The 25,210-nt window shown below is 44.1% G+C and overlaps 4 protein-coding genes and 1 non-coding gene across 8 annotated transcripts in view; 3 read left to right on the top strand and 2 right to left on the bottom strand.

Annotated features, from left to right (window-relative positions):
* The window catches only part of nphp4 (nephronophthisis 4), a 97,460-nt gene extending 83,047 nt beyond the window's left edge, over positions 1-14,413 (bottom strand). The window contains exons 1-4 of one of the 2 annotated variants that reach the window (XM_057039859.1): positions 14,138-14,413; positions 13,372-13,509; positions 1,340-1,509; positions 960-1,024 (exon numbers count right to left, since the gene is read on the bottom strand). In XM_057039859.1, coding sequence (XP_056895839.1) covers positions 960-1,024; positions 1,340-1,509; positions 13,372-13,509; positions 14,138-14,305 — 541 coding nt within the window. In that variant the 5' untranslated portion in view covers positions 14,306-14,413. Of the gene's footprint in view, positions 1-959; positions 1,025-1,339; positions 1,510-7,409; positions 7,555-13,371; positions 13,510-14,137 lie in introns of those variants that run through there. The other variant, XM_057039860.1, reaches the window with a different exon arrangement.
* A 2,501-nt stretch (positions 14,414-16,914) lies between these two features.
* On the top strand, positions 16,915-19,828 carry dffb (DNA fragmentation factor, beta polypeptide (caspase-activated DNase)). The gene is made up of 7 exons (XM_057039866.1): positions 16,915-17,217; positions 18,003-18,132; positions 18,213-18,398; positions 18,805-18,884; positions 18,959-19,129; positions 19,227-19,327; positions 19,517-19,828. Exons 1-7 carry the CDS (start codon positions 17,095-17,097, stop codon positions 19,752-19,754), a joined length of 1,029 nt encoding a protein of 342 aa, XP_056895846.1. The 5' UTR covers positions 16,915-17,094; the 3' UTR covers positions 19,755-19,828.
* trnap-agg (transfer RNA proline (anticodon AGG)) lies at positions 17,578-17,649 on the top strand. The gene has a single exon. It is a non-coding gene; the product is annotated as a tRNA-Pro (tRNA).
* On the bottom strand, positions 19,815-22,746 carry c8h1orf174 (chromosome 8 C1orf174 homolog). Of its 3 annotated transcripts, none has more exons than XM_057039868.1 (4): positions 22,262-22,746; positions 21,438-21,509; positions 21,046-21,375; positions 19,815-20,903 (listed from the first exon to the last, which is right to left on the bottom strand). In XM_057039868.1, exons 1-4 carry the CDS (start codon positions 22,271-22,273, stop codon positions 20,799-20,801), a joined length of 519 nt encoding a protein of 172 aa, XP_056895848.1. In that variant the 5' UTR covers positions 22,274-22,746; the 3' UTR covers positions 19,815-20,798. The 3 variants fall into 3 exon arrangements, with proteins under 3 accessions (XP_056895848.1, XP_056895849.1, XP_056895850.1); XM_057039869.1 differs by lacking the exon at positions 22,262-22,746 and adding an exon at positions 22,079-22,241; XM_057039870.1 differs by lacking the exon at positions 22,262-22,746 and adding an exon at positions 21,594-22,061.
* Positions 22,747-23,073: 327 nt separating this feature from the next.
* b3gnt7l (UDP-GlcNAc:betaGal beta-1,3-N-acetylglucosaminyltransferase 7, like) lies at positions 23,074-25,186 on the top strand. Its single transcript, XM_057039865.1, has one exon. It carries the CDS (start codon positions 23,605-23,607, stop codon positions 24,865-24,867), a length of 1,263 nt encoding a protein of 420 aa, XP_056895845.1. The 5' UTR covers positions 23,074-23,604; the 3' UTR covers positions 24,868-25,186.
* Positions 25,187-25,210: the final 24 nt, after the last annotated feature.

Here is a 25,210-nt window from a genome sequence, read left to right as displayed (position 1 = left end):
ACCTTTCACTCAAACTCCTCATTTCACAGGGTCTGTCACAACAGCTTAGAACACAAGTGAGATCCAATCAATATGAAAAAACACAAGGGCACATGTGGCAGGATCATGGCTCTGTAAACCATCGCTAAACAACAAAGACGTGGTTAATAATTCAGCAATCATAACGCTCTAAGGTTTCTAATATTTATGTGACATGATAGCCAAGACAGGAACTCTGGATCTCACTGGGAGCACTGTTATTCACACTGTGAGCAACTACAGCATTTTGGAATTCATAGCTTTGGTTTTTAGGCCAAGCAAAGACACATTTAGACCAACTGTGAGCTTCAGTGACTTCAAAAATTCAAAGGCTCGTGTTCTCCAAAGCTCAAGCAATGGTAGGCTAATATTTGGTGACAGTCTATCAAGCTATCAAAGCTAGAATAATAAATGAATCTGCTGATCTGATCAGGGAGATGTCAGGTTATGTCTGCTTACTCAACCCTGAATTGTACATTGTAATCTACAATTAAATGTTAGAATAAGTGTATAACAAAAAAAAATGGACAATGGCACAGCTGGACAAATGCAACCTGGATCAATATGAACTGAAGAACTGAAGAAGCCTTCTGGATAGAAGGCGAAACGTCTTCAAGAGAAGACTAACTTGTTCCTCGTGTTTTCTTTTTATGTCTTTTGTCCACTTGTTCTGTGCATTTTATCTTCTATTCTTTTATTTTTCGTTTTTAGGTTTTGGAGTTTTGATTTTTAGGCTTTAGGCTAATGCTAAAATCATACAGGATCGTGGTGCTAATAAAGCCTCCGTTATTCTTAATTCCATCACCAATGCCTTGTTTATTTTCTACCTTAAAGAGAATAGTAATATATAAAATACAGTGACAAAGGAAGCTAGTAAGCAGCAAACATGCAATACTGTAAATAAGTAGGCAATATATAACAGAATAGATAAAAATCCTTACAGTCATCAGTTTCCCTCAGCACAGGGTGGATGAGACATCTTGGGGATCCATGATGAAGGTTCAATCTGAAAAATGGAAATTAACCTCATTGCTAGATTAACTGAAGCTGGGTCTGTTTGTTTATATTTGGGAAATATGGTTATGGATTTGTAGTATATTTAAAGTCTCAAGTGAACACACTCCCAGGCCAACCCAGTAGATCTGTTGTCAAAGCCATTTTATATATTTATAGGTGCAGGCAGTTATCAGGTAATATAGACAACGTCATAATCTGGGTTGTCAGTATGATATAAACTCCACAAACTTCACCACAATCACTATCTTTTCCTCCATCCACCTCCGCTGGAGAGTTGTGGCATCATTAGGAATCAGCTAATCACCTTCTTCTTCCATCAGCAGCCGGGGCTTCTGGTGTGTTGTTAAACACCTCCAGGACACCAAAGCCTCGCCCCAGGGCATGCTGGGAGCCATCTGGCTGGAGTGACAGGGATACAAGTTCCACAACTAGGACAGTGCTGGGCAACCGCAGCGACGTATGGAAGTACAGCACCTGTGGAAGCACATAACATGTACAATATTAGAGACATCAGCATTCATGAGGAAAAATCATTATGGGTTAATAACGCAGGTTGGATTTGAGTTAACTCCACAGCCTCCTGCTCAGTAGGTTAACATCAGGAAGTCATGGAAAATATTTCAATTCTCTGGTGCTACAAAGTCCTCTTCATGTATAATATAGCATCACTTTTGAAGCTGAGGTTGAACTTCTTCATTTAGTTGCATACAGTGGTTAATAAAAAACAATCCAGACATAAAATTGACTTATACTTGATCCCGACATATACTTGATACATTTGTAACCGGAGACAGCAACAATTTCTTTTGTCAGGAAGTGGAAATAATTTAATAGTTATTCTGTCAGTGGTACCGGGTGGCCTTCACTGGGTATCCTCACATACAAAACACATGAAAAATATATAATAAATGAATGAATGATGGACAAAAACAACATACATGAAATAGCATGGGAACATGACATGCACATTTTATACTGGTCCTCAAGGAGGGTGTGATCTCATTATTCGGCACAGGTTTAGAGGTGCGTTGAAGCCTTCAGGGACCCTGTTTGAAGTCGACGATAGGTATATGCAAATGTTTACAGGCCCTGACGTGCTATTAACAGCCAAAATAATAACCAACCTACAGCAGAGCTGCGCACATCTGCATGCATTCATTCATTCCACCTGGTCTCCCAGCACAATAAATCTTGTTGTTTCTCTAAACTACAATGACAACCGTGACAGCAGCACCAACACGAGTACATGTGCTATACCTGGAAAAGCACAGTCACTTTCTGCAGGTGATCAGGGTTTATTAGCCACCAGATTTAAAACCGTACAGCCATCCCAATTTGAGCTCCGTCAGCCTTTTATCCCCATGTGCAAATCAACTCCCTTTCCCAACAGGACAGCCTGGATTTAAACCCAAGTTATTATACGAAGGACTCTTCTGAATTTGTTTTGATTTTGCACATTTTTGTCCAAATTCATTGTCAATGGGATAACATTATTAAACACTGGAAAGCCTTTGCATTTATCAAAATGTACAATTAATTAAACAAAGCTTTCCCGTTCAGCAAGAAGGTGGAAGCACTTTTATCTATCTAACAACATGCTGCATGTCATGACTCTCACTCCATTTGAGATCAAAAATAGCAAATTCAATGATAAATGTCATCTGATGAATTGAAGAGAACTTTTGATCACATTAAACTTAATTAATCACTTATTAAACTTGCTGTACTTTGTCCATTTTTGCTTTATGTCAATGGTGTTTGCTGAGCTGGAAATACTTCAGAAGTGGAAGAACACTTACTGAGCAGAGTACATAGAAATAGCCCCTATCCCATAATGCGTGCTTGTCATTTGCTATTAGTGGAATGAAAAGCTTATATTAGGTTTATTTATTGTCCTCCAACCAAAGGTCCAACATCAAAAATGCCTCCTCAGCACATTTCTATCTCCCATCTTTCTCACCCATTTCTCTCCCTCTGATAATGTTGAAAGTTCATTGAGGTCACACAGGCTTTCCACCTTAAAGGTGATTTTTCTATCTGGCTCGCCAAACTCTGACACTAAGTTCTTCGCTATATGATCACAGAACTTTATCAGATGTGCAATAATGGAAGAGACAGTGACCAAAGGCACAATTGCCTTCAAACTCCAACTGTTACTGCTGCTGTCCAGTTCTTTCTATTAGTCCGTACATGAAACCAGCAGTTTCAAATCCCACAGCTTTGCTAGAATTTACTGACCCGAATAAGGGAAAATATTCCACTGCTACAATATATTGATCTTTCAGTAAAAGGCTTGTTAAGCTATTTACACATCTCCTTTTTATATTTTCTTTTTACTGCAGGCTGAAAATGGAGGCAAAGGGACCATGAAATCCAGTGAATTAGTTTAGAAAAATGTGTGCTGCACCAATGTAGCCAGCAATCGGGATTTTAATTGAAATGCACAGACTGTCAGCTGGTTTTAGCTCCGCACAGTTCTTGTGGCCCTCTTTCTTCTCCAGCAACCAAGTCAAATCAAGTAAACGGTGGTGGGTGACGGACTGAGGTGAGACCGCAAATTTGTAGTGCCGCTCTCAGTAATTGTCATCTGCATGCTGCAAAAACAAGATATGGGCTCATTTATATCCTTTGGCTTGCAGTTTGCTGTGACCTTAAACCTCAAAAATGTGAATGCCTGAATGGTCAGCATTTTATTTTTGGAATGTCCATTAATAGCAAAGTCACGTCTCTATATCTACACATGCCACCACTGTGAGACACCAGAACAGCAACTTAACATGATGTTGTAAGGACATAAATGACATTAATTACTGCAACATGTCTGTCTAATACAGATCTATATTTAAAAACAACTATTATTTTAACATCTGCAGTGTATGCTAGACCAACTGCTGTATGTTGTAGGTACTGATTTAATTAAACAATGATGGAATTTTATGAAAACTTTGCAAGGCATGTCCCCAGATGTCACTTGAATTTAATTTAGTGCTAAATTAGATGTGTTAAAGAAATAAATACCAGTGGAGCGAGTTAAAGGCTTTTTAGAAGGCTAAATCACTCTGAAGGCTTTCCAAAATCCCTTGAACCCAGTGGGAGCGCTGAGAAATGTCACTTGAGAAAACAGCCTGGACTTGAAGTTGAGCAGACTCCAGAGCCAGCAAAAGTGCAGACCTAACAAGAGGCTGCACTCTGCAGTAACTGTCAACAGGGCAATAATTGATTCTCATTTGGGGTAAATATTCACCCCTGCCACAAGCACAGACGGCCAAAAAGCAATGGAGTGATGTTATCATCAACCTCAGAGGGATGCAGATTTGGGAAGCTGTCACCAGCGGCAACCGGCACGTCACCTACTGGTTGAAGAACACTTACTGAGTGAGAGAATAGATTGCATCATTATCAAATGACTCATAATGCGCATCAGCCATTCTCTACTAGGATGCATTTTAAATCCATGAAAGTCCTTGACACAAATGTAAGTGCACAACAAAGTAGGAAGCTGTTAGCATGCATCATTGACCAAAAAAAGTCATTCGACTTGAACAATATCAAACGCTTCAGATGAAAGTCACTGAAAGGCTCCATTTCTGGGCACCTGGACGAGCACTGAAGGGACAAATCACGGGTGGTGCACAAAACAAACGGGATGCAAACGGTCGTCGGTTTTGCATGGTGGGGTTCAGAGCAACTGGAGTGTAATTGGCAGAGCGCTGTTATCTGACCCCTGGAGGCATCCCAAAAGCAAACTGAACAGGGCATTTCCATTTAGCCACACAATTTCCACAAAACTGAATTGCTGCTGGCTGCAGTTTCAAGTGTCTGCAAGCCTATAATCAGCATTCTGATGTTTTGAGTGTACCTGGGAGTGACTGAATGGATTTTTAAAAAAGACCACGGTGCCTTACTGCGTGCTACAATTATTATTATGCATGTATGACTGAGAGCTGCTCCTGTAGAACTACATTTGTTGCATACTAGAAGCTATTGCTCTGGGGCTTTATTAAAGGCAAACTTCATATTCATAATGCAACACAAGCTCTCAGGGAAATTCTTGGCAGTCACACTCTGATACTAGTTTTGGCCACAGAACCAACACACTGGAGTGGAGAGGAGGGAGAGAGATACAGTCATTTCCCAGGCACAGAGCTGGTGGGGATCAGCAGAGTGAATCTTCTCGGCGTGAAATTCCATGACTATCACCGGCACAGGAAGAGATGACGGGCGAAAGGTGCGGATGACACACAGGACATTGGCAGTGATGGAGGCTACAGGCGTCCTCGTGGTCAATAATGTCACAGGATGGCAGATTGAACCCGGGCATGCATACGTGCATATGTCAGGCTGAGTGGCACAGACACAATTTGGAACCGGCAGAAATTGCTCCGTGACTAAAATATACCCAGAACAGATACGATCCACACCGGAACCAGGCCAAGAACGAGCAAGATGAAAATGGTTACAAAACATAGAGGAAATGATAGAACAGGAGCCAATTAATGACACAATAAGCAGCACGTCCCAACAGCTGATGTAACATCAGAGAAAGAAAACTTCATAGTTAACAGCTTTACAAAAATCGACTTGCATTATAGGATATGGCTGTAAACTTGAATCTTTAGTGTTAAATCTCTGTGTAATAAAGTGCTGTAATAAATACAGGATCTGAAATGTGCACAGAAGCAAAGGTGCACCAATCCCGACAGGCGTGGTGTACCTTGAGGTTCACCACGTGGTTAAAGTGGTGTGAAGAAATGTAGTCTGTGATATAAAATACAAAAATAAATAGCTTAGAACAAGGTGGAAGACTATTTTACCAAATCTGTAAATATTAACTCAAGAACAAGCACAATTACTGTTTGCTTTTTATTAGTTGAATGTTTCAATATTTATTTTCCATTCATTTTGTAAATTAAATGAAGCTTATAGACATCACTTGTTCAATATTCTGATGTTAATATTTAGAAGATCAATAAAAGAAGCAGCTATAACGTATAACTGTTTTACTACTTGTTTAATGTTTAGGGACCAATGTTACATCTTCTAAACTGGATTAAACTGGAACATTTTTTAATTGGTAAGGGAACGCTTATGAATATCAGCTTGGTTCGAGCTGTAATCTATATCATCCTCGTATCCCAGCCGATGTAGCAAGGATTTTATAGGTTGATATGGGTGATTTACTCAACACACTGGCCTTGTACACAAGCACATGAGGGGGAATTATGGTTATGGACTGTGGTCTGTCTGATGATATGAGTTGATAGAGCCCCATTTAACTTAAGTACTGGTCCTATTTTCTAGCTGAGTGATCCCTTCATGGACTTTAGACCAAAATGAGGTAATCGGCAGCAATTTCATAGGATGCTGAGGAGAAATATGGACAACTTTTTATTCATACAACGGTCTATAATTCAAAATTAATCATGTTTAATTGGGAAATAAGTAGTGATAGATATTCATACAACATGAAACTAACAAGAAGTGGGAAAATGACTCTGGTCCTGCCAGAGGAAGGAATCTTGATTTGTGACATGTTCTGGACAAGAGACTATGAATATTAGCCCAGACTGACGGGCAACAGATGAGAAATGAACAAAAAAGAACACTGGGAGAAGAGTGGGAGTGAATTATTATGACATTTTCCATACAGCACATTTGCATTAGTGACAGTCAAAACCGACTATCAGCATCAACACCTACTCCAATTAAAATGATCTACTGCTCCTCACAAAGGCCTGTTCCTTTCACAAGCTACTCCCTACACACAGTTTTGCACAGCCACATGGAGGATTCACTGCATTAACAGACATCTAAAGCCAGTTAAGTGGCAACTGGAAGTGGGTATCATAATAAGAAAGGCGCACAATGGCAGATTTTATTCTCTTTACACATGTAAGATCCTCACGCCCTGGGCAAATGTGGGGAATGTTCAAGCAGGCATTACATACTGTGATGTAGAGGTAATTTATGTGCAATTCTTAACTGAAGGCACACTGACATATGATTCATTAATTTGATGTCCTTGGAGTGTAAAATGTTGAAATATTTACAGGGTCCGTCGGAACGAGCCACCAGATAATGAAGGTCAGAGTGGAGAATCTAGTCGGTGTTGTTCCAACATACTGCTTACTCGATTCCACATCCACTAATTGGAGAAACATAGCTTTTAAAAAAGCAACTTTCCACTTGCCAATTCCACTTCCATCCGTAATGCAGCTCACACATCACAGGATCTCTGCATTCACTAACTGAAGTCTTGGTTTGTGAGGTAGGTTTTGGTCTCCTGGTATTTTATAAATTCAAAATGCCTCCCAGACAAACTGCTTGTGCCCTCCGTGAATGCCGAGCAGGAGCGGAGTGCTCGAGATACTTACTGATGAAAGGTTGTGAGGAGCGACGCCAGACCTCCTGATATGACAACAAACTTGGGGTTGACACGGAACGCCATAGTGCAACATGGAATCCCTCGCTACTCTGAGGCAAATGGCAGAGTCACTTCAGGGTTAACTCTGGGTTTTCCGTCTTACAATGCTGATTCACTTCTTACATCACCATGGTAACGCATGCTCCACAGCCAACCTCCCAAAGAGGGTTTTGTGTGAGGGAAGGTAGGTATATAGATTTGTGTTTGTCCGATTATTACTGTTTTCAGCCTGTTGGTTTGATCCCAGCAGAGTTGCACTGATTGCAACTGCCTATTTGTCAAAACGCCCGCCTCTGCCTGCGAACACGCTCATGGACACCCTGGGTGGAATTAATGAGTTCAATGTTGGGTTCAACGAAGCAAGACAAGAAAAAAATATCAGACCCCTGTTTAAAGACTCACACGGACACGTTCAATGTTCCTGTTCTCTATTTGGTTTCCCTGCACCCAAATGAATAACTCCTTAGCAGGGTGAAGCAGAGTCAAATAAGGATAAAAACATTGGGCCCCACACAGAGCAGACATAAGTCACCCGCAGACTTCACACCTACTCTTGGCATCCACGTCGATAGTGGCACAACTAAAACTCCCTCCCTTCATTCCCTTCACACACACACACACACTCGCTGACAGTGTGGCTGTGTGTTCGCGGGTGTGCCAATCCAGTGTGTAAAGCTCTTAAGCAGCAGCTGCTCCACTGGTTGTTTGGTCCCTTTGGATCTGAAATATTGATCAGTTCTCAGGCAAGGCAGCAGAGTCTGACTCCTCCACCAGCCCCATGTATAATTGAAGTGTATATTTCTTAGAGCTGCATGCCTGTTGGGAGATGAAATTAAGCCCCAAGGTAAGCTAAAGGCCTGTCTTTGGTGCCATGGCTGCTCCTTTGCCCATCAATCATGGGGGTTTTCACACCCAGGTGTTACATATACATATACTTCAGGAAGTGCCCGAGATTGGGACTGGAAGACGGAGCTTAACAAGACTCATAAAGGTTCCTTTTAGTGACTGTCATTTATCTGAGCACTTATCAGTTCTGAGGAGGGGATACAAGACTCCCCTGGGGGCTTTTAAAAGCCTGGTTTCACAGGAGCAATAATGAGGAGAAGCATTAATAGGTCTAATGGTTAAGACTTGTGTTACGTTGTTAATAGAGTTCATAAAATAGCCAAATAGTAATAATAATCGTAATGATGCCCGGCCTGAGTAAAGTTTAAATTTACATCTGCTGAAGTGGTGCTACTGTTTACATTGTAGGCTGCCAGAAAGATAGAAAAAGACAGTAAATACATATCATACGTGCCACATAATGAAGTTCTAGATTTTGTGAGTTCTTTTTTTTACTGGTATAAATGCCATGAATACATTGCTGGGCACTGTGGGATAAGACACTGACCTCTTATGTCTTGTAAGTTATTACATATGAGGATTTATGGCCTGTCATCACCACAGAAGGCCATTCACATGTTTAAAACAAGCCAAACCAGCAGTTTTGCCACAAGCTGAAGACTCCATCGGCTATGGGCTGCACCCTTAATCCAGCATGACAGCAAAAATAGCGGAACAGATCATGCCGAATGAGAGGGAGAGACATTTTTAATTTCTCCACGTTGAGGCCTCAACGTTTCAACCGAAACCGAAAGTGTAAAAACATTTGATAATTACTTCCCACAAAGTGGGGATGGTTGTCAGGGTAGGAAACTCTAACACAGAACCAAATCTTAGACCAGATTTCAGGAAACGGAAGAGGAGGCTCCCATGGCGGAAAGTATGCAAACACAACTACATAGTAACACCTTTACTGTAGTTGTAGTAGTTTCCTAAGAACTAGTATTTAGAAACATTTCTCCAAACTAAACACTAAACATAACACGCACAAAAGAGCCTTCCTTTTTATTTCCTTTCCAGTAGCATTCACAGCCTATTATGCCTACATAATATATATCTGTCACCATATTTACAGGAAAATATGGAAAATGGAGATTCTTTCTATATGTGCCAGATGAATGGCCACGCTTGAACGGATGCCAATCATGCATTCAATCACATGCTTTTGCTGCAGGATAGTATAATACAGGAAAATACAGACGTGAGAAAACAGAAAGGTTTCCTCTTGGCAAGGTAAGAAAATGTGAACGATTTAAGCATCAACTGCAGCTTCATTTGCAACACAAACAGCTTAAACTTAGCAACCTCTTCAGTGCGCTGAAAAGAAACAGCTCAAGCTTCACAGGATGTCTGCGAGTTCTGTCATATATTCGTCCAAGCCTCAACCATACAGGATTTTCAACTCTGAAGCTATTTGGCTTTTCTTTTCTTTTTTTTTACAGTTGCAAAACAGAGGTGGAGGAACAGTGTGAAACGCGTAGAAATGTTTTCGCTACAGTGAGCCGCTGTCTCCTTCCTTTTCAAAAATGCATGGGTTTAAGTGTGCACGGTGCCCGCAGTTTATCTTGTGGAGTGCTGCCTACATCAGGCCAGCTGCAGACCCAGAAACCAGAGGTTGCAAGGACATGAACAAAACTTGGCCTTTTCTGCAAAGCGCAGCTGTCGGCCTGATAACGTTGCACACATGAGAAGAAACCTCTGGCTCTTGTGAAGGCAGGGAGTTCAAATGGAGCGATCACAGACTCACTGACAACGCAGAAGGATGCTTTTTTGGGGGGTCCGTCCCAGCCTGTTTACACTCTGTCTGTAGCTCAACATTGCCCTCTACTGCTCAAAGAGGGCACCATGGCCAGAAGGTTTGCTGTGTCTCAGCACAGTGTCAGTGTGCGAAGAACATGGAGAAGATACCACTGGACAGGCCAGGGCACCAGGAGCGGTGAAGCTGGCCGTAGGAGGACAACAACCCAGCAGCAGGGCCTGCTATCTGCTTTCTTGTGCAAGGAGGAAAAGGAGAAATCTGTCTTCAGCAGGCCACAGTGTACATGTTTCTGTTTCTCTGCCCAATGGATGAAGCCATCCTTTAATAAAAGAACCAACCAACACTGACCCAGTCTGTCCCGAAACATCTGCTCTATACATTGAAAATAAAGTTCAATTGGTATCACAGAAAGAGCTTGAGACATCGACACTATCCAACTTATCTAAGCCTCCAACCGATTGAGACAGAAATTCAGAGACGGAAGAAGAAAAGCAATTTAGTCCAGGCCCTCCTTCCTTTAGTAACTTATTGCATCTTTGCTTTTCACTTTATATCAGAACCTATCCATCACAGCAGACTGGGACAAGATGAGGGCTTTGTAATTTTCACAATGCTCCCCTTCCTCCATGTTATTTGGGCATCAAATAACAATAACGCCCCTAATAAACACCAGGATGAATGCCGGTGCATCAGAATAAATCCAATAAAAAAAATACCCATGCAGCTTTCACAACATGACACAGGAAGGGCCAGGCCTACTTTATCATCCTGATAGAGTATGATATGGTTTATATCATTACCCTAGATGGATAATGCCATTAGAGTGTTTATTGGAGGAGCATTTGGGCTATTGTACAGGTTATGACTCTCATGGCACATTAATATAAAGCCAAGGAGAGTCAGTTCAATAAAAAAAGACAGAGTGGTTACAAATCTAGAAACCGGGATGTGACTGTGTCATCGGCACCTACGCAGAAAATACTGCCATTGACAGCTCACAGTAGTTTTGCATTTAAAATCTTGCAGAACAGCTCAGAGTCTAAGCACGTCTGTCATCTTAAAAGGCATAAGTCACAGTGGAGCCGAGCAGCCCTACCACACAATCATAACACCGCGGGTGAGCGGCCGCCAGCCAGGACCAGCCGATATTATCTGATGTTTGACTGAAAAAGGAACACAAACATCCAGCTGCTTCACAGATATCTGCTGAGAAACAACACACCTGCTGGGGAGATCTTCCACATTTAATAAATGTGGGAGTTAAACAGACGCATCCAGACGATGGAGTGTTGCGCCATTCAGACAAAGAATTGCCTCTGAGTGAGAGTCCGGGGCAAAGAGGGGAAAAGACTTTTCATTTGCTGGGTTGTGCTTCTGTATCCCACCCAGAATTCTGGCATTTCATTAATGTGGAAGGGAGAAAGGTGATTATAAATTTAAGATCCTATTTAAAAGGATCTCTCTGTGGCACAGTATATCTGACACTGGGCTTCAAATGTCTCTGAAGTCAGCCACCACACTGACAATTGATTAGTTCATCAATACAACAACCGGGAGACCGACTCAATCAACAATCACACTATCTGAGGCTGAAATCATCTTTGGACGCCTCGGAAGCCGCACGCTCCATCTCGGCGCGAGATGGTGGCGTTGACCTCAGGAGAGTTTACTTTAACATTCCACTTTGTTTGTCAGGGTGAGTATTTTGCTCTGGGGCGACTCAAGCGGAAGGAAATCTCATTTCCTCACATTGGATGAAAAAAGATCCAAATTGCAGCCTGGTGTACAAAGGATTGTGGGAATGCTATTAATTCTACCGTTACCTAATACCGTAGCACAGGATCCGCGGCGCAGGAGCTGCCTGTCTGTAGGGCAGCAAACAAAAGAAGTCCTTTCAAGTTAAATGGACACCACGCCAACAATCTGGCGTGTGTGGTATAATCCTGCGTCATGTATATTGTTTTTGGCTCTTCTCCCAAGCGAACGTCGTCTCGGTGGGATTTTCAGCACCTAATTGGAAATTTCATCATCAAAGCACATCAAACAGCTGATCAGGCTCACATTCCTTCCCCTTTAGCCAGTGATAGGGGTGAAAAGAACAGTTGTTAAAAGTAAAGACACTTAAAACAGCAGGATAGTAAACTTCTGTTAAACTTACAGCACAGTTCAGGTCAGAACAAAGCACATAACAACTATTTGGCTGCATAAATTTAGTGCTCAGATTTGTAATATCCGAGTCAAACAGAGGCTAGTAAATTTAAGTTCTACTTCAAACATGGATACAATTGAGTGAGTTTGCTTCGTGCTATCAATCCTCAATGCATATAAAGTGTTTATTATATAAAATAGCCATATGCAACTATGTATGTACAGTACACAGCACTACCTGGTTTCAGACAAACGCTCATTTAAGACCTTTGTTTGGTAAAGTTAATACCTTAATAATGTGACGACAATGTCCGGCCTGCTTCTCCACACAATTTAGATAGATGGATCCATTTAAGGCAAATTAAAAGTTGCAAATCGAACCGTGTTTCCGTGCCTGTAAAGTAGCAGCTGCTAACGAGCTGGCACTAATTCTGCTGAAACTACCATTCGCCAAATTTAAACCCACCCAAGACAGAGTTGGGGAGAACGTCCAAGCATCCGCTGGTGCACACTGTGTGTGTGTGTGTATGTGTGTGTGTAAGCAAGGAGCCAATGGGCTGAAACTGGGAACGCGTTATAGGAGGCGGGACCGCCACGACGAAAGTCGTTAGATGTTAAACTTGCGACGGTCGACGTGAAAATCGATCACAGCTGTTTGGCGAGGGTGTGAAAGAGGAAATGGGCGTATAAAAAGACAAAACTGGTTAATCTTTCAACGTGATACTGTCAGCATTTCCCACAATCAGCTTACCAGAAAGGTTGCTCCAAAGAGAGAGATCATATTAAACTTAAAGACAAATGATGCACTGTGCTCCTCCTCCTATGCATTGAGACCTGGCTGAACAGGCCTCATTTCTTAAAAATGGACTGGATCGACATAGTATCAATAGAATATAATACATTTAGAAGCTACAGCTGTTGAGCAACAATGAAATTATATCTTGTGAATGCAAGTGTTAGCTCGGGGAAAGGCTACTTGTTCTAACCCATGAGGCACAGCATCTGCACCCTGAGGACCCTGGGAAGGACACTGCTTCTGAATTCTGCTGCGCTCACACATTTCATGTCATTTATATCGTCTTTATCTTAACAGAACAAGCGAGAATTTCCACCGACGTACCTCATTGAACGAGATCCTACTGTTTTTTATCTTCTCGGGTCGACTCTTCCATGTTTTGCCAAAAAACTGTTGGTGGTTTCTGTCGAACAGCGTCACTCGCAGCTGGTGGTGCACGTCTTGCTCTCCCTCCAGAGGGTCCTGAGGGTGAGAAAAAGGCGGCACCTACATTAGCCTCAATTTACAAAGGTTATGAGACAGTAATTCATTCCATGGAAATGGTCGACTGTAATAAAGAGATTTTGAGTAATTCAGCAATATAGTAAACAGAGTGGACTCTCATCTTCAACCTTACTTTTTCAAATGCCTCCTTTGATCCTTCACCATAATCTTTTATAACTTGGAATTCCACAGTTAAGATTAATCTAAGCTCAGATGTTTAAACTTAAGATCAATGCATTCGTATCATGATATCCCTAGATCCTTACAGTTTTCTTGGCAAATATGCAACAATGAACCAATTTGTTGGGAGATTTCTTTTTGAAGGGCATCAAAGGGGTTATGGTAACACTCCTGCAAAAAATAAAACACCACCTGCAGCAGCTGGGGGGGTTCCAACCCAAGACTGGATGGAGTGATGATACAACAGGTCATTCTACTCTAAAACACTCTTAGTGACAACCTTGTTTTCAGAAGAGGGAGTCTGGGGCTTCATCTTAGGCCCAAGACATCCTGTTGCGCCGACGACAGTTCAGTACGTCTAAAGTTACTAGCTATGGTGTCATATTTCCTCCATTAAAACCCTGAGCTCTAAACTGGGAGCAGTCACCTGCGGGAGGTGCGGTGCAGTGACGCGGTGGAGGCAGAGCTGGAAGGCGCTGGACTGGGTGAGATGGTTGTCTACGGCCAGGCGGACTGTCTGACTGTGCGGAGGAACCCAGCGGTTTCCCTCAAACACTTCTCTCCAGTTGTCCGGTATATCTTCTGATTTAACCATGGTTTTCTATTAAGTGAGAAAAGTAAATGTTAAATCATCGAACGCGTCGCGTTATGAACGTTTTCTGTCAAGTCGGTGTTTTCAAATGCGCTGCCGCCATATTGAAATCGGATTCTACCACTGAGCACACAGAGGTTTGACTATTAGTTCATGTAACATTTGGGGATTATGCAAGTTATATGGATTTATTTATAAGAAACATTGGTAATTTTTAACTAATTATACTTTGGACTAGAGGTATGCAGACATGTAAATCAAAACAAAAATGCCAATTTCACGCGTCCGTAGTGTAACATCTACCTGTCACTTGGTATTTCCCAGGGCGCAGCATCAGTTGCTATGGTAATCCTCAGACGGTTAAAGTATATTCCGCTGTCATAACTGATGTAGCGTTTTAACGTAGAGCCTTATCAGGATATCTCATATCAAAGCAAGCACGATTGTCCAATAATAAAGCTAAAAGTGCCATTGAAATCTACCCAGTTTGTTTTACATGAACATTTCATCTTTCAAATGTTTAATGTATGTTTAAAAGGATTTGCCAGAACGAATGATGATTCTAAGCATCTCATCTATATCTCAAATTAAGCATGTATACCGATATATCAGTTCCCCTTTCTTTATGGCTACATGTCCCAACCCAATCCAGAACCAGCTGTGTAGTCCTGAAAATTGGCCATGATTCCCTCTGTTCTTTTTTCTCCTATTCTTTTTAATCTCTGTCACCTTAATCTTATTGAGGTGCCGCCATCTGTGCCAGCATAGTTGGGCTACTTAGCTTTTGATATTTAATCTCTTTTTGTGAGTTTTTGATTTGTTCCAACACTGTTATTGGGATTTCACCCTGGCCAGTTTTGAATTTACTTAATTTTTATTCAAGTTCAAAGTACTTTTCAATTGTGAATGCTTCTTACCGAAATATCCAAACTGTCTATCCTAGGGCGAGTCTTGGTGAAAGGATTCCTGTTTGAGTCAGAAGATCATGACCTATGATCCGATTAGAGAATCAAGACACTTGGAGAGAGTTCTGAATTGTCTTCCTTTTATGAAGGTTGTTGAACGAAATTTACTGGAGCCTTTATAGCAGAGGTGTCAAACTCAAATACCCAGTGGGCCAAAATTCAAAACTGGGACAAAGTCACGGGCCAACATTGATATTTATTTATTTATTAAAAATCTTCCTCCAGCTATAACCTTTTGATATGGACCCAAACTAGTTTTGCTCAACAACTGAACATGGAACAAGCAAAGCTTAACACAATACGATATATAATTTATTACTGCACACATACAAAGTTGAAATTCAAATAAAAAAAAACATATAACTGACATTCATTTCTTCTCTTTTAAATTTCAACAATAATCTTTTGCCATTGTAAGTTAATGTAATTTAAATGTAATGCCTTTTCATCTCTACTTTCTGGCGCCTTTGAGTCATTTCTAGGTGTGTGCGCGCTTGTCTTGGTGTTGTGTTTTATAGTGTCATCTGTTGTTGCTCTCCTTGTAATGCACATTGGCTCCACATAAAAGGAAGACAGGTCCTTCTTTTACATATCTAAACACATATTCTGCCTCCTACCTGTTCAGAAAGGTCCTATTTTCTGCCTTTCCTTTAATCATTTTTCAGAGGGGTAGTGCCAGAATTAGCATGAGCATATAAGGTAACTATGATTACTTCCTCTTTCTTGGTGGTTGGCAAGCCACATATTGGTGCATTACCACCACCAACTGATGCGGAGTGTGGAATTTCACACCAAAACACCAGCAGAGCATTCTGGTATTTGTAGTATTAGCACATGCACTTTAAGTCAATTGTTATGGCTTCAACGGCCAATATAATTACATTGCGGGCCAAATTTGGACCATGAGCCAGAGTTTGACACTTATGCTTTATAGCGTATAGTAGCGCGATTGAAATAAAAGGTTACATAACATGGAAGCATCAACAGCTTTCCCTGATAATCATATTTGATGTTTGATAGAATTTCTGCGTGCATTCTGACCTATTCTGGTGGTGTGTTTAACTGCAGTTCCCTTTGTACCAGTAGGTGGAGCCATTGAACCTTAACCTGTGGGGCTTTTATGTCCCTGTCCCAGAAGTACATGATCTCTATTTCTCGATTGTGCTGCATGCAGTTACGGCTGCTGAATTCAGTGGATGCTCCTGTGCTGCTGGAAAGGCTCTGCGTAACCATATGGTTGCACTCCTTTTTAGACGTGTCATTACCGCAACATAGAGCTGAATTCGGTGCCAACGCCATTACCCTGCACGAGTATGCATTCAACCATGGCAGTGATTAAGGACACAGGCAAGGTTGGCTGGTGCATGTTGTATAAAATACATAATGCACACATTCTGTACTCGGGTCTAGATCTATTACCGGTAAATTGGGCGCAGTCACCTGTGGGAGTGCAGTGGTATGGTTGATGCTCATCTCTGTTATACAACATCGTTGGTCTCAGTAGCATTTATCATCTTTCAATTTGATTCCTAATCTTTTTGAATAAGAGGAAGAAGATAAGAGTGTCATGGGGTGTTTTGAAATATCAAACACTTCTCCTTCACTGCTCACACTGTTGTCTATATTATCTTGCAAATAGCTTTAAACCACACAGGGGCAGCAGAAAAGTATGTTTACTCAGAGGCAGCAGCAAGCGTTGTTTTGTATGTATGATTTTGTTTTTGAATACGTAAATTCTACCAAAGTTCCAACAGGAGGCGACAATGAGCCGGTCAAAAAGTGATCTGACAGAAGAAGGAAACAGAAGCGGTCGGTACAAACAAAACAATGTCTGCGCAGTTTGGAGGAAATAAACCTGTGAAAATCAGAAGCTACAACTCGAGCAATAAGTACGGATTGGCGGTTAAAAATGTGGAGGAGCTACTGGATAAAGGCTGCAAATTATTAAAGGTAAGAGGCGTTGCTTTCGTAAGTCTGGTAATCGATCAGGTGTCATTTGTTTCCTGTATACCAATAAACAGAAACTCCAAAAAGAAACAGTCCATCTTCATGAATTACAGCTTTAGCTTTGCCTCTGCTGAACAAGTCGAGGATTTATGGTGTATGAACACGTATTTGGTGTTTAGGCTATCATAAAAAGGACAGTTTTGTCCAGCTGCAGTGTTTACGGTCAGAACACTACAGTTCATTCAGCGGCCAGTAGGTGGCAGTCGCGCAGCACACAGCCTGCACATCTGGTGGTGGAGAGCAGCTGGATTGACGTGGCATTTTTTCCAGAATGTCTTTTCCATACTAAACTCCCGTTTTCGTGGCTCGTTGGTCTAGGGGTATGATTCTCGCTTAGGGTGCGAGAGGTCCCGGGTTCAAATCCCGGACGAGCCCATTTAGCTTTTAATTAAAATGGACGCACAGAGAAAGGATGATAACAACAAAATAGTAAGATCTACTGTGCATGGTTTAAATTTAAGTGAACTCTATTAAGATGCTTTTCAGTATTGTGTCAGGCCTGACGACTCCACACTCAGTGTCATTTTACCACTGTTTCCAATACCCGAGTAACATCTTATCTCAAATTTACCCCTTTTTTAAAACTTTTTTTTCCTTCAAAACACTTTCATGAGCCATCATCAGAGTTTTAATGCCTTCACCTCCATGTTTTTAGAACCCTACCGGTAGTTTATGCTGTTACTTTATTATTGTTGATTGCTTATGTAAAAGGATCATATTATTTGCAGGTGCCGCGCTCTGCTGCTCGTTTATGTTTGTATTCGGATGGGACAGAGGTCACAGAGGAGTTCTTCCAGACGCTTCCAGACAATACCGAACTTGTACTTCTGTCCAGAGAGCAACACTGGAGCGGAGGAGGTGACCCGACTGTTATTGTTTACAACATGTCACAAACGTCGCCAGTGTTTTTGCCTCACCTGCATCTGCTTTGCCATCAGTTTTCGAGGACCTCAGCAGGCTGCTGAGTACCGACGTTCACAGCGATGCCCTCATTGAAGCAGCGAAACAACTCAGGTCCGATGAGCCTACCTCAAAGAGACGTAAAATTCTGAGCGATCTGCTGCAGAATCTGGACGACAGGTCTGAGCTGGAGACGAGAGACGAGGACGAGGACTGGTTCGAAGGTAGGATGCACGATGGCTGCTTTTATGGCTTTAGAATACTCCAAAAATACGACACATTTCATGTTATTTACAATCCAGATGTGATGATTTGTTAAGAAATATTTTATAAATGCACTTTTTGACTCATATGGAGGCCAGAGTGGATCTAACAATCACTGTATAGTCATAGATCTCGTTGTTTCAGTGGATTCTGAAGGGGGAAAAAACAACACAGGCAAAAAAAACTGACCAAAAATGTGGCCACTGACAACTTCTTCAGGGCTCTTACCTCCAAAGCAACACACACGAGGGCTAAACATTGTTTCTCCTCTTTGTGTCCCATCTAAATGAAGCCACTGCTTCCCTCGCGTGCTGATAGTTTCATGAGCTTTCCAGTATTTTGTTCTCAAGCGCAGCATCTTCTCAGGTGTTGCCCCTCGATTCAAGACCAAGTCCGCCTACATGAGGGTCAACTGTGAAAGCAGGATACGAGGATACACCAGGGAGGTAAACTGGCCCATCGGCTTCAGCTCCAAACCGCCACGCCTGTTTTATTAACGCCCGCTTTTCTCTGCGCTCAGCTGCAGGAAGCCTCTAGGAGCATAAAGGAGGCCAAAGTCAAGGCGGAGTTCCTGAAGGCCTCGGAGGCTTTGGTGGAGATGCTGAAGAAAGCAAAGTACAACGGCTGCTACTTTGACCGGACCGATGAAGATCTTTGCCTGTGTACTGAGGAAGGATGGTTTACCTGCCAGGTATGGAAGTACTGCAGGACTGGCCAGGAGGTTTTTTTATGAATCATTCATTCAAAAAGAGAACTTGGCTTTGCACCCGTCTCCGCTCCCCCTTCAGGGCGCGTTCGATCAGGACACGTGCTCGTCTTTCCACTCCATCAATCCCTACAGCAGCCGAGAGGACCGCATCATCTTCAGCACCTGGAATCTGGACCACAGGTAGCAGCGAGAAGCTTCAGGCCCTGTAAACACTCCTTTAAACCTGCCACAGCAGCCAAAATAGCATTTCATTATTGTTTTGCTTTGAGCAGCTGCTCAAGCGGAGATGGGGAACAGATGGTCCTCTTCTGGGGGGCTTAATCAGCTTAAAGTGTTGAGGTCAGACCGTCTTCTTTGCGTCTCATCCAGGATCGAAAAGAGGAGGACCATCATCCCCACTCTGCTGAGTGCTCTGGAGAACCACAGGATCTCAAAGGTGAACCTGGACTACTTCTACAGGCTGCTGTTCACCACGGAGAACCTGAAGCTCGTTCACATCGTGTGCCACAAGAAAGAAGCCCACAACCTGCCGTGCGACAGCTGGAGGGTTTTCAGACCAGCCGCTAACACGAGGAATGTAGGCAAGAAGAAGAAACCCTTGTTGTGACCATTTTCCCTTCTTATTTTCTATTTTGAGCACTTTGCCAGAAACGATATCCAACAAATGTTGAAATCATCAAAGCTGTTTATTCTTTTATGTTGGCAACATGATGGAAGATGCACGAGTTGATACAATAGCTGCTTCAGTTTAGCATAGCACACATTTAGCATAAATAAGGCAATCAAATAGAAAAACACTTGATTGGATAAGAACAGTCTGTTTACACAACAGATTAAGAGAAGTGCCGTTAGTGTTGAAGGCATCAGTGCGGCTCCTTTACTGAGGACCCCTCTGAAGACATTTGTTTTCATCATCACATTTGGAAATCGACCAAAAATCTTTGCATTGATACACATTCAGCCGCCGAACGGCGAAGCACACGGACGCGCGTTGAGAAACATTCGCCGATCTCTTGGCAAAAACAAGGCATTAACGATCAACCACGCGGCGGCCGCGAAGGCTTCCAGCCGTCGCTGCGGATCGTGTGAAGCCAGACGGCGACGTCTCAATAGCTGCCTTCAGCAACGTTTGGCTGCGTTTAATCATTTGTAGCTTAGCGCCAAAGAAGCACAAAGAAAGTCTTCTCCCAGTCCAGCACCATGACACAATCAGCTGGGGTTTGATTCGCCCAGTACCAGCAACGATGGACAGATGGACGGATGACTAGAGCTGGAACCTATCTGACCACCACAAGCGACAATACGAAGCCAAATATTCACACGCGGGACCAAACTTGCATTTCTGTGTTTGGACGGCTCCTGCTGGGGAAAATAAAGCGCCCGATTAACGTTAGAAACCTCTTTTGAAAGTGCTCACAAAGGTCTGTTTGTGCTGGAGGTTCCAGGTAGAAACAGTTCCCTTAACGCGGACGATGATGGATCGCCGCTTATTGCGCAACATCGCTCGCCGATAAAACGCGCGTTGACCTTTTTGGGGCGCCGAGTCGAACGCTGCGTCTGGGACAGTTTTAGTTTCGTTTTCTTTTTTTAACCCAGCTGTTTGTTTTGTTTTTTTAAGTGCTGAAAGGCAAAAACGTGCCGCCGGCGCCTGTTAATTGTCCTTGTCGTCGTCGCTGTCCTCGCGAGCATAGAAATGCCGTCGTCTGCTCTGCCTCTGAGTGTCCCTGGACGTCTTTGGTTCCCTCTGAGGAAAGTCCTGCAGGACAAACCCGCCCAAAAAGACACTTTTTATATCCATCTACGCTGGTAGAACTAATGCGTTGGTCTACGCGATGAAAATAGTGAATTTTTGTTAGACTGAGGCAAATCCCGAGCAGGGGAAAGCGTCGTCTCCTCACCTGCACGATGTCCATGTTCCCGAAGAAATGCTCCACGGGAAGGATCTGATTGCTGTCGTCATCGGGGAAGACCGGGCCCCCGCTGTCCTCGCACTCTGGGCTGGCCAGCTGCTGTCTGTCCAGGCTGCGGTTCACTCCGCAGGCGTCCCAGTCCTCGTTTTCTTTGCCCTCGCGTCCTTCAGCCTCCGGAGACGCGGAGCATCTCCTCCTGCCGGCGGACTGCTGGCATTCGCAGCTGATGCTGGAGCCTCCCCCCTGGCGAGCGCCTGCTTTACGGCTCTCCGAGGACACCTTGGGCCTTTTGGCGGGTCGAATCCCGGTCGCAGAAGCCTGGGGAATGTTGCGAAATTCCAGTCAAAAGTAAATACACGACGGTGGGCTGCAAAACTAACCGTTCTGGGTGTCTTGATCTTGCAGCTCGTCTTCTTTTTCCTGGATTTCAATCGGCCAAGTTGTCCGGGCATCTGTAAAGTTTACACAGCCTGCATTTTAATCTTTTATAGGTAAACCTCCAAAAGAATTGAACAACCGAGAGACGCTCTTCTGACCCATTTGCAGCTAAAAGCAGCTGCCGCGGGGAGGCGAGTCACGTGGGTCTGGAGATCAGCGCGAACATCACAAGAATCTTACGCAAGATTTTAGTTGTTCTTCCAGGCATCGTTTTCGGTTTGGATGCGATTTTATTGCCCTGCATCTTTACGGCTGATCCCACCCGAGCGAGTATGTTTCCTAGAGACGCCGGTGGTTTTAGGTTCGGACCCTTCTGACCGAACTTCGCCCGAAACTGCGTCATTTGGCGATCCGATCGGAATTTAATTTCTTTATCACGGCGTACCCTTTCGTGCAAAATTCTGATTTTAAAGCAGAGCCTTGTCCCCGGTTATTGCAGGCAACTATGCGCAGGCTTCGACACAATAAACGGGGATTTTGGGGTACAGACCAACAAGCCGCCCCGGTTACAGACCTGCGGGCAAACGTGTCGTTTATGGGTCAAACTGAAGGCAAACGGCCCTCAAATGTGTCACAAACATACCCAGATCGACAGAAAGCTCCGATGAAGCTAAGATCCAACTAAAGCGAAAGAGACTATGCGACCGTCCATCCCGACACACGGGCTACAAGCTAATAAAGCTAACCGGACAAGCGTTAGCTCCCCCCGTGACGTTTTTACGAGGACAGCGGGGTTTTAGAAGAGCCGCTGGGTTTTAGCACCGACCTCGGGTATCATCCGCCGTCGTCACGCTTCCCGTGTGCGGCTGGTGTGGATTTAAAGCCTCGGCCGCGCTGCCGGTGGTCTGGTTGTTTAAAAACGCGGAGCTGAGCCGAGTTTGACGACGAGGCGGCGTCGCTTCAGTTCCTGTTTATGAGGTTCACGCAGAGGTCGCGTCGTCTGAACGGTTCCCTCACGTCCACCTGACTTTAGTCCCATCTCCCCACGGCCTTCAACACTTTGTGCCGGGGGAGTCTTTTAAAACAGAGCAATCGCTTTGATTAATGGTTATTCTTTACGTAAAAGTATATCTTTATACAGGTAAAACTCGCATATGTATTTTTTTTTCTGCGGTTGAAGGTAATGGCCACGTTGTGTGCAATGTGGCCATATTTGGAAGCCTATGTGTGCGTAAATGAGTGATAAAGTGAAAATGTATAAATGTATAAAGTTGCTTTTACGGGTCACGTGAGGGGCGATGCGATGGAGGGAAATAACGCGTAGTTTCGGACAATGTCCACTGGGTGGCGACACAGCCTGGCTGTAATTCCATTGCGCTTACAACGGGTGAGCGCGATCAGACAGCGGCATTAGAATGGGGGGGGGGGGGATGATTAAAATACGGTTTTTTGAGAATGTTTCAGCGTGTCTTGAGTGAAATGTTCACGCAGTGCTTTTTGCTATCGCGGGTTGTCTGAAGGTTCTGTTCCATCCCTCTTCTGTCTCAAAACTGGAACAATAACGTTCAAACCACAACAATAATGTCATAAGATGGAAACTTGTCTAGCACCTAACAGACACGTCTGTGTTTTACTTCCTCAAAGCAGTCTGAAGACAACACTGGTGACTAAAATGTGAACACTCATAAGAGATTTAAATGTTTGAAACTAAACCCATGCCCTCCTGTGGAATGGCGCATTTTCTGAAAAAATTATGCTCCCCGAAGTTCAAATTCCAAAGAGTTTGAAAGTCTAATACTATTAAAATCAACGATGTGTACGCTGAAATGTTGTATTTCACTATGTGTCATTTTGCCGCACTGGGATAGTTCGTGATCTTAAAGTTAAAAGACTTGGGGTCCAGGTGTGTCTGAGCTGACATCAGGGGGGGAGGGGACACTGCGGGGGGGCTGTTGAGCTTCTAGATCTCCAGTCAGACTCAGGAGCAGAACAGAGGACACACTCCGACTCCCCCCTACAGGCGTGTGCGTCGTCATGGGCAGAAGGAGCCTGAGGGCCACTTCGGTTTCACACAGACGCGCGCTCTGGTGTCCGGACGACCAGGGACGGAGGTGCTGACGCGTGTGGACGCGCTATGAGGGAAAAGAACTGCGAGGGACACCGGGAGACATGGATAACCTTTTCCGAAGAAAGCGGATCGGCCTGTTGAAGCCACTACTGAGTCTGTCTCTAGTTTTCGTCTCTTTTCTCATGATCCACAAGCTGAAACTGGCCGAGAAGGACGGGGTTCGGCAGAAACACGCGGGGGAAACCTACTGGTGCGACACGGAGTGTTTAGCATCCAAAAAGGGGGTCGGCAAAAACCACCCGGGCTCGGAGTCGTCGGTGCTGGGCGGTGAGCCGGACGCGCAGAGGCCCCCGACCGGGAACCGGTCCTCCTGGGACGCGCAAGTTTTAAACTGCAGCGAGGACGCGTCGGTGAGGAGTCGGGACTGGTTCCAGCGCCTGGACCAGCGATTTCACCAGTTTGTCCTGTACAGACACTGCAGGTATTTCCCAATGCTCCTCAACCACCCGGAGAAATGCGCTGATGGAGAGGTGCACCTCCTCATGGTCATCAAGTCCATCATCGAGCAGCACGACCGGCGGGAGGCGGTTCGGAAGACCTGGGGGAAGGAGCGCACGGTGGACGGGAGGAAAATCACCACTTTGTTTCTGCTGGGGAGCCCGGCGAGCGGCAAAGACGCCAAGAACCTCCAGAAGCTGATCGAGTACGAGGACCGGATCTACGGAGACATCCTCCAGTGGGACTTCATGGACACCTTCTTCAACCTGACCCTGAAGGAGGTCAACTTCCTCAAGTGGTTCGACCTGTACTGCCCAGGTGTGCGCTTCATATTCAAGGGAGACGACGACGTGTTCGTGAACACGCACAACCTCCTGGAGCTCATCGACTTCAAAGTGGAGGCGCGCAAAGAGGCCGACATGTTGGTGGGGGACACCATCTTTAAAGCGATTCCCATCCGGAACCGCCAGAGCAAGTACTACATTCCCCGGGAGCTCTACGACAAACCGTACCCACCTTACGTCGGTGGCGGCGGGTTCCTCATGTCCGCGCACCTGGCGCGGAGGCTCTATGTGGCCTCCGAGGACGTGGAGCTGTACCCGATCGACGACGTGTTTTTGGGGATGTGCCTGGAGGCACTGAAACTGGCCCCGGAGATGCACCCGGGCTTCAGGACGTTCGGCATCACCAAGCAGAAGGTGAGCCCCATGAACAACGAGCCGTGTTTCTACAAACAGCTCATCCTGGTGCACAAGCTGGGCGCGGAGGAGCTGCTCAGGATGTGGAGCGTGGTGCACCAGGAGGACCTGGTGTGCGCCAAGAAGACCTCCGTCCACGACCCCCAGCTCGCCAAATCCAGCCACTAGTGTCCGCATTCGCCCGGGCGCGTCCATGGGAAGCTGCTTTCATCGGGAGAAATCAGTTGCTTTTGTTGTTGTTGTTGTTTTGGGAAAGTTTTATGGACAATATTTATTTTCCTTTCTGTGAAAACCACTACCAGACAACCCCCATCAGAGTGACACGAAGAGTAATTCAGGTATAAATGTTTTCAATTGTTTTTTCATGATTCAGTTTTGAACCTTTGTAAAAAAAAATAATAACTTTGTTTTACACTTAATGTTCTGTGTAACTGTCGGAGAACTGTTAAATCTGTTTGTGTAAATAAAATTCGCTGCCGTTTGTTAACTCTGTCCCGACTGAGTAGATGGA

This window comes from Takifugu flavidus, chromosome 8, assembly GCF_003711565.1.
Source record: "Takifugu flavidus isolate HTHZ2018 chromosome 8, ASM371156v2, whole genome shotgun sequence".
NCBI classification, from domain to species: Eukaryota; Metazoa; Chordata; class Actinopteri; order Tetraodontiformes; family Tetraodontidae; genus Takifugu; species Takifugu flavidus.
The sequence above is the reverse complement of the archived record's forward strand: the minus strand, read 5'-3'. Positions and strand labels throughout refer to the sequence as shown.

Bases quoted from the DNA above. Each gene is read 5' to 3' on its own strand.
- b3gnt7l (XM_057039865.1), top strand. From the start codon at position 23,605: ATGGATAACCTTTTCCGAAGAAAGCGGATCGGCCTGTTGAAGCCACTA.
- dffb (XM_057039866.1), top strand. From the start codon at position 17,095: ATGTCTGCGCAGTTTGGAGGAAATAAACCTGTGAAAATCAGAAGCTAC. The intron at 18,399-18,804 runs GTAGGATGCACG...GCATCTTCTCAG, and splicing joins GGACGAGGACTGGTTCGAAG to GTGTTGCCCCTCGATTCAAG. The intron at 19,130-19,226 runs GTATGGAAGTAC...CTCCCCCTTCAG, and splicing joins AAGGATGGTTTACCTGCCAG to GGCGCGTTCGATCAGGACAC.
- c8h1orf174 (XM_057039868.1), bottom strand. The intron at 21,376-21,437 runs GTTAGTTTTGCA...AACATTCCCCAG, and splicing joins AGATCAAGACACCCAGAACG to GCTTCTGCGACCGGGATTCG. The intron at 20,904-21,045 runs GTGAGGAGACGA...TTTGTCCTGCAG, and splicing joins GGAACATGGACATCGTGCAG to GACTTTCCTCAGAGGGAACC.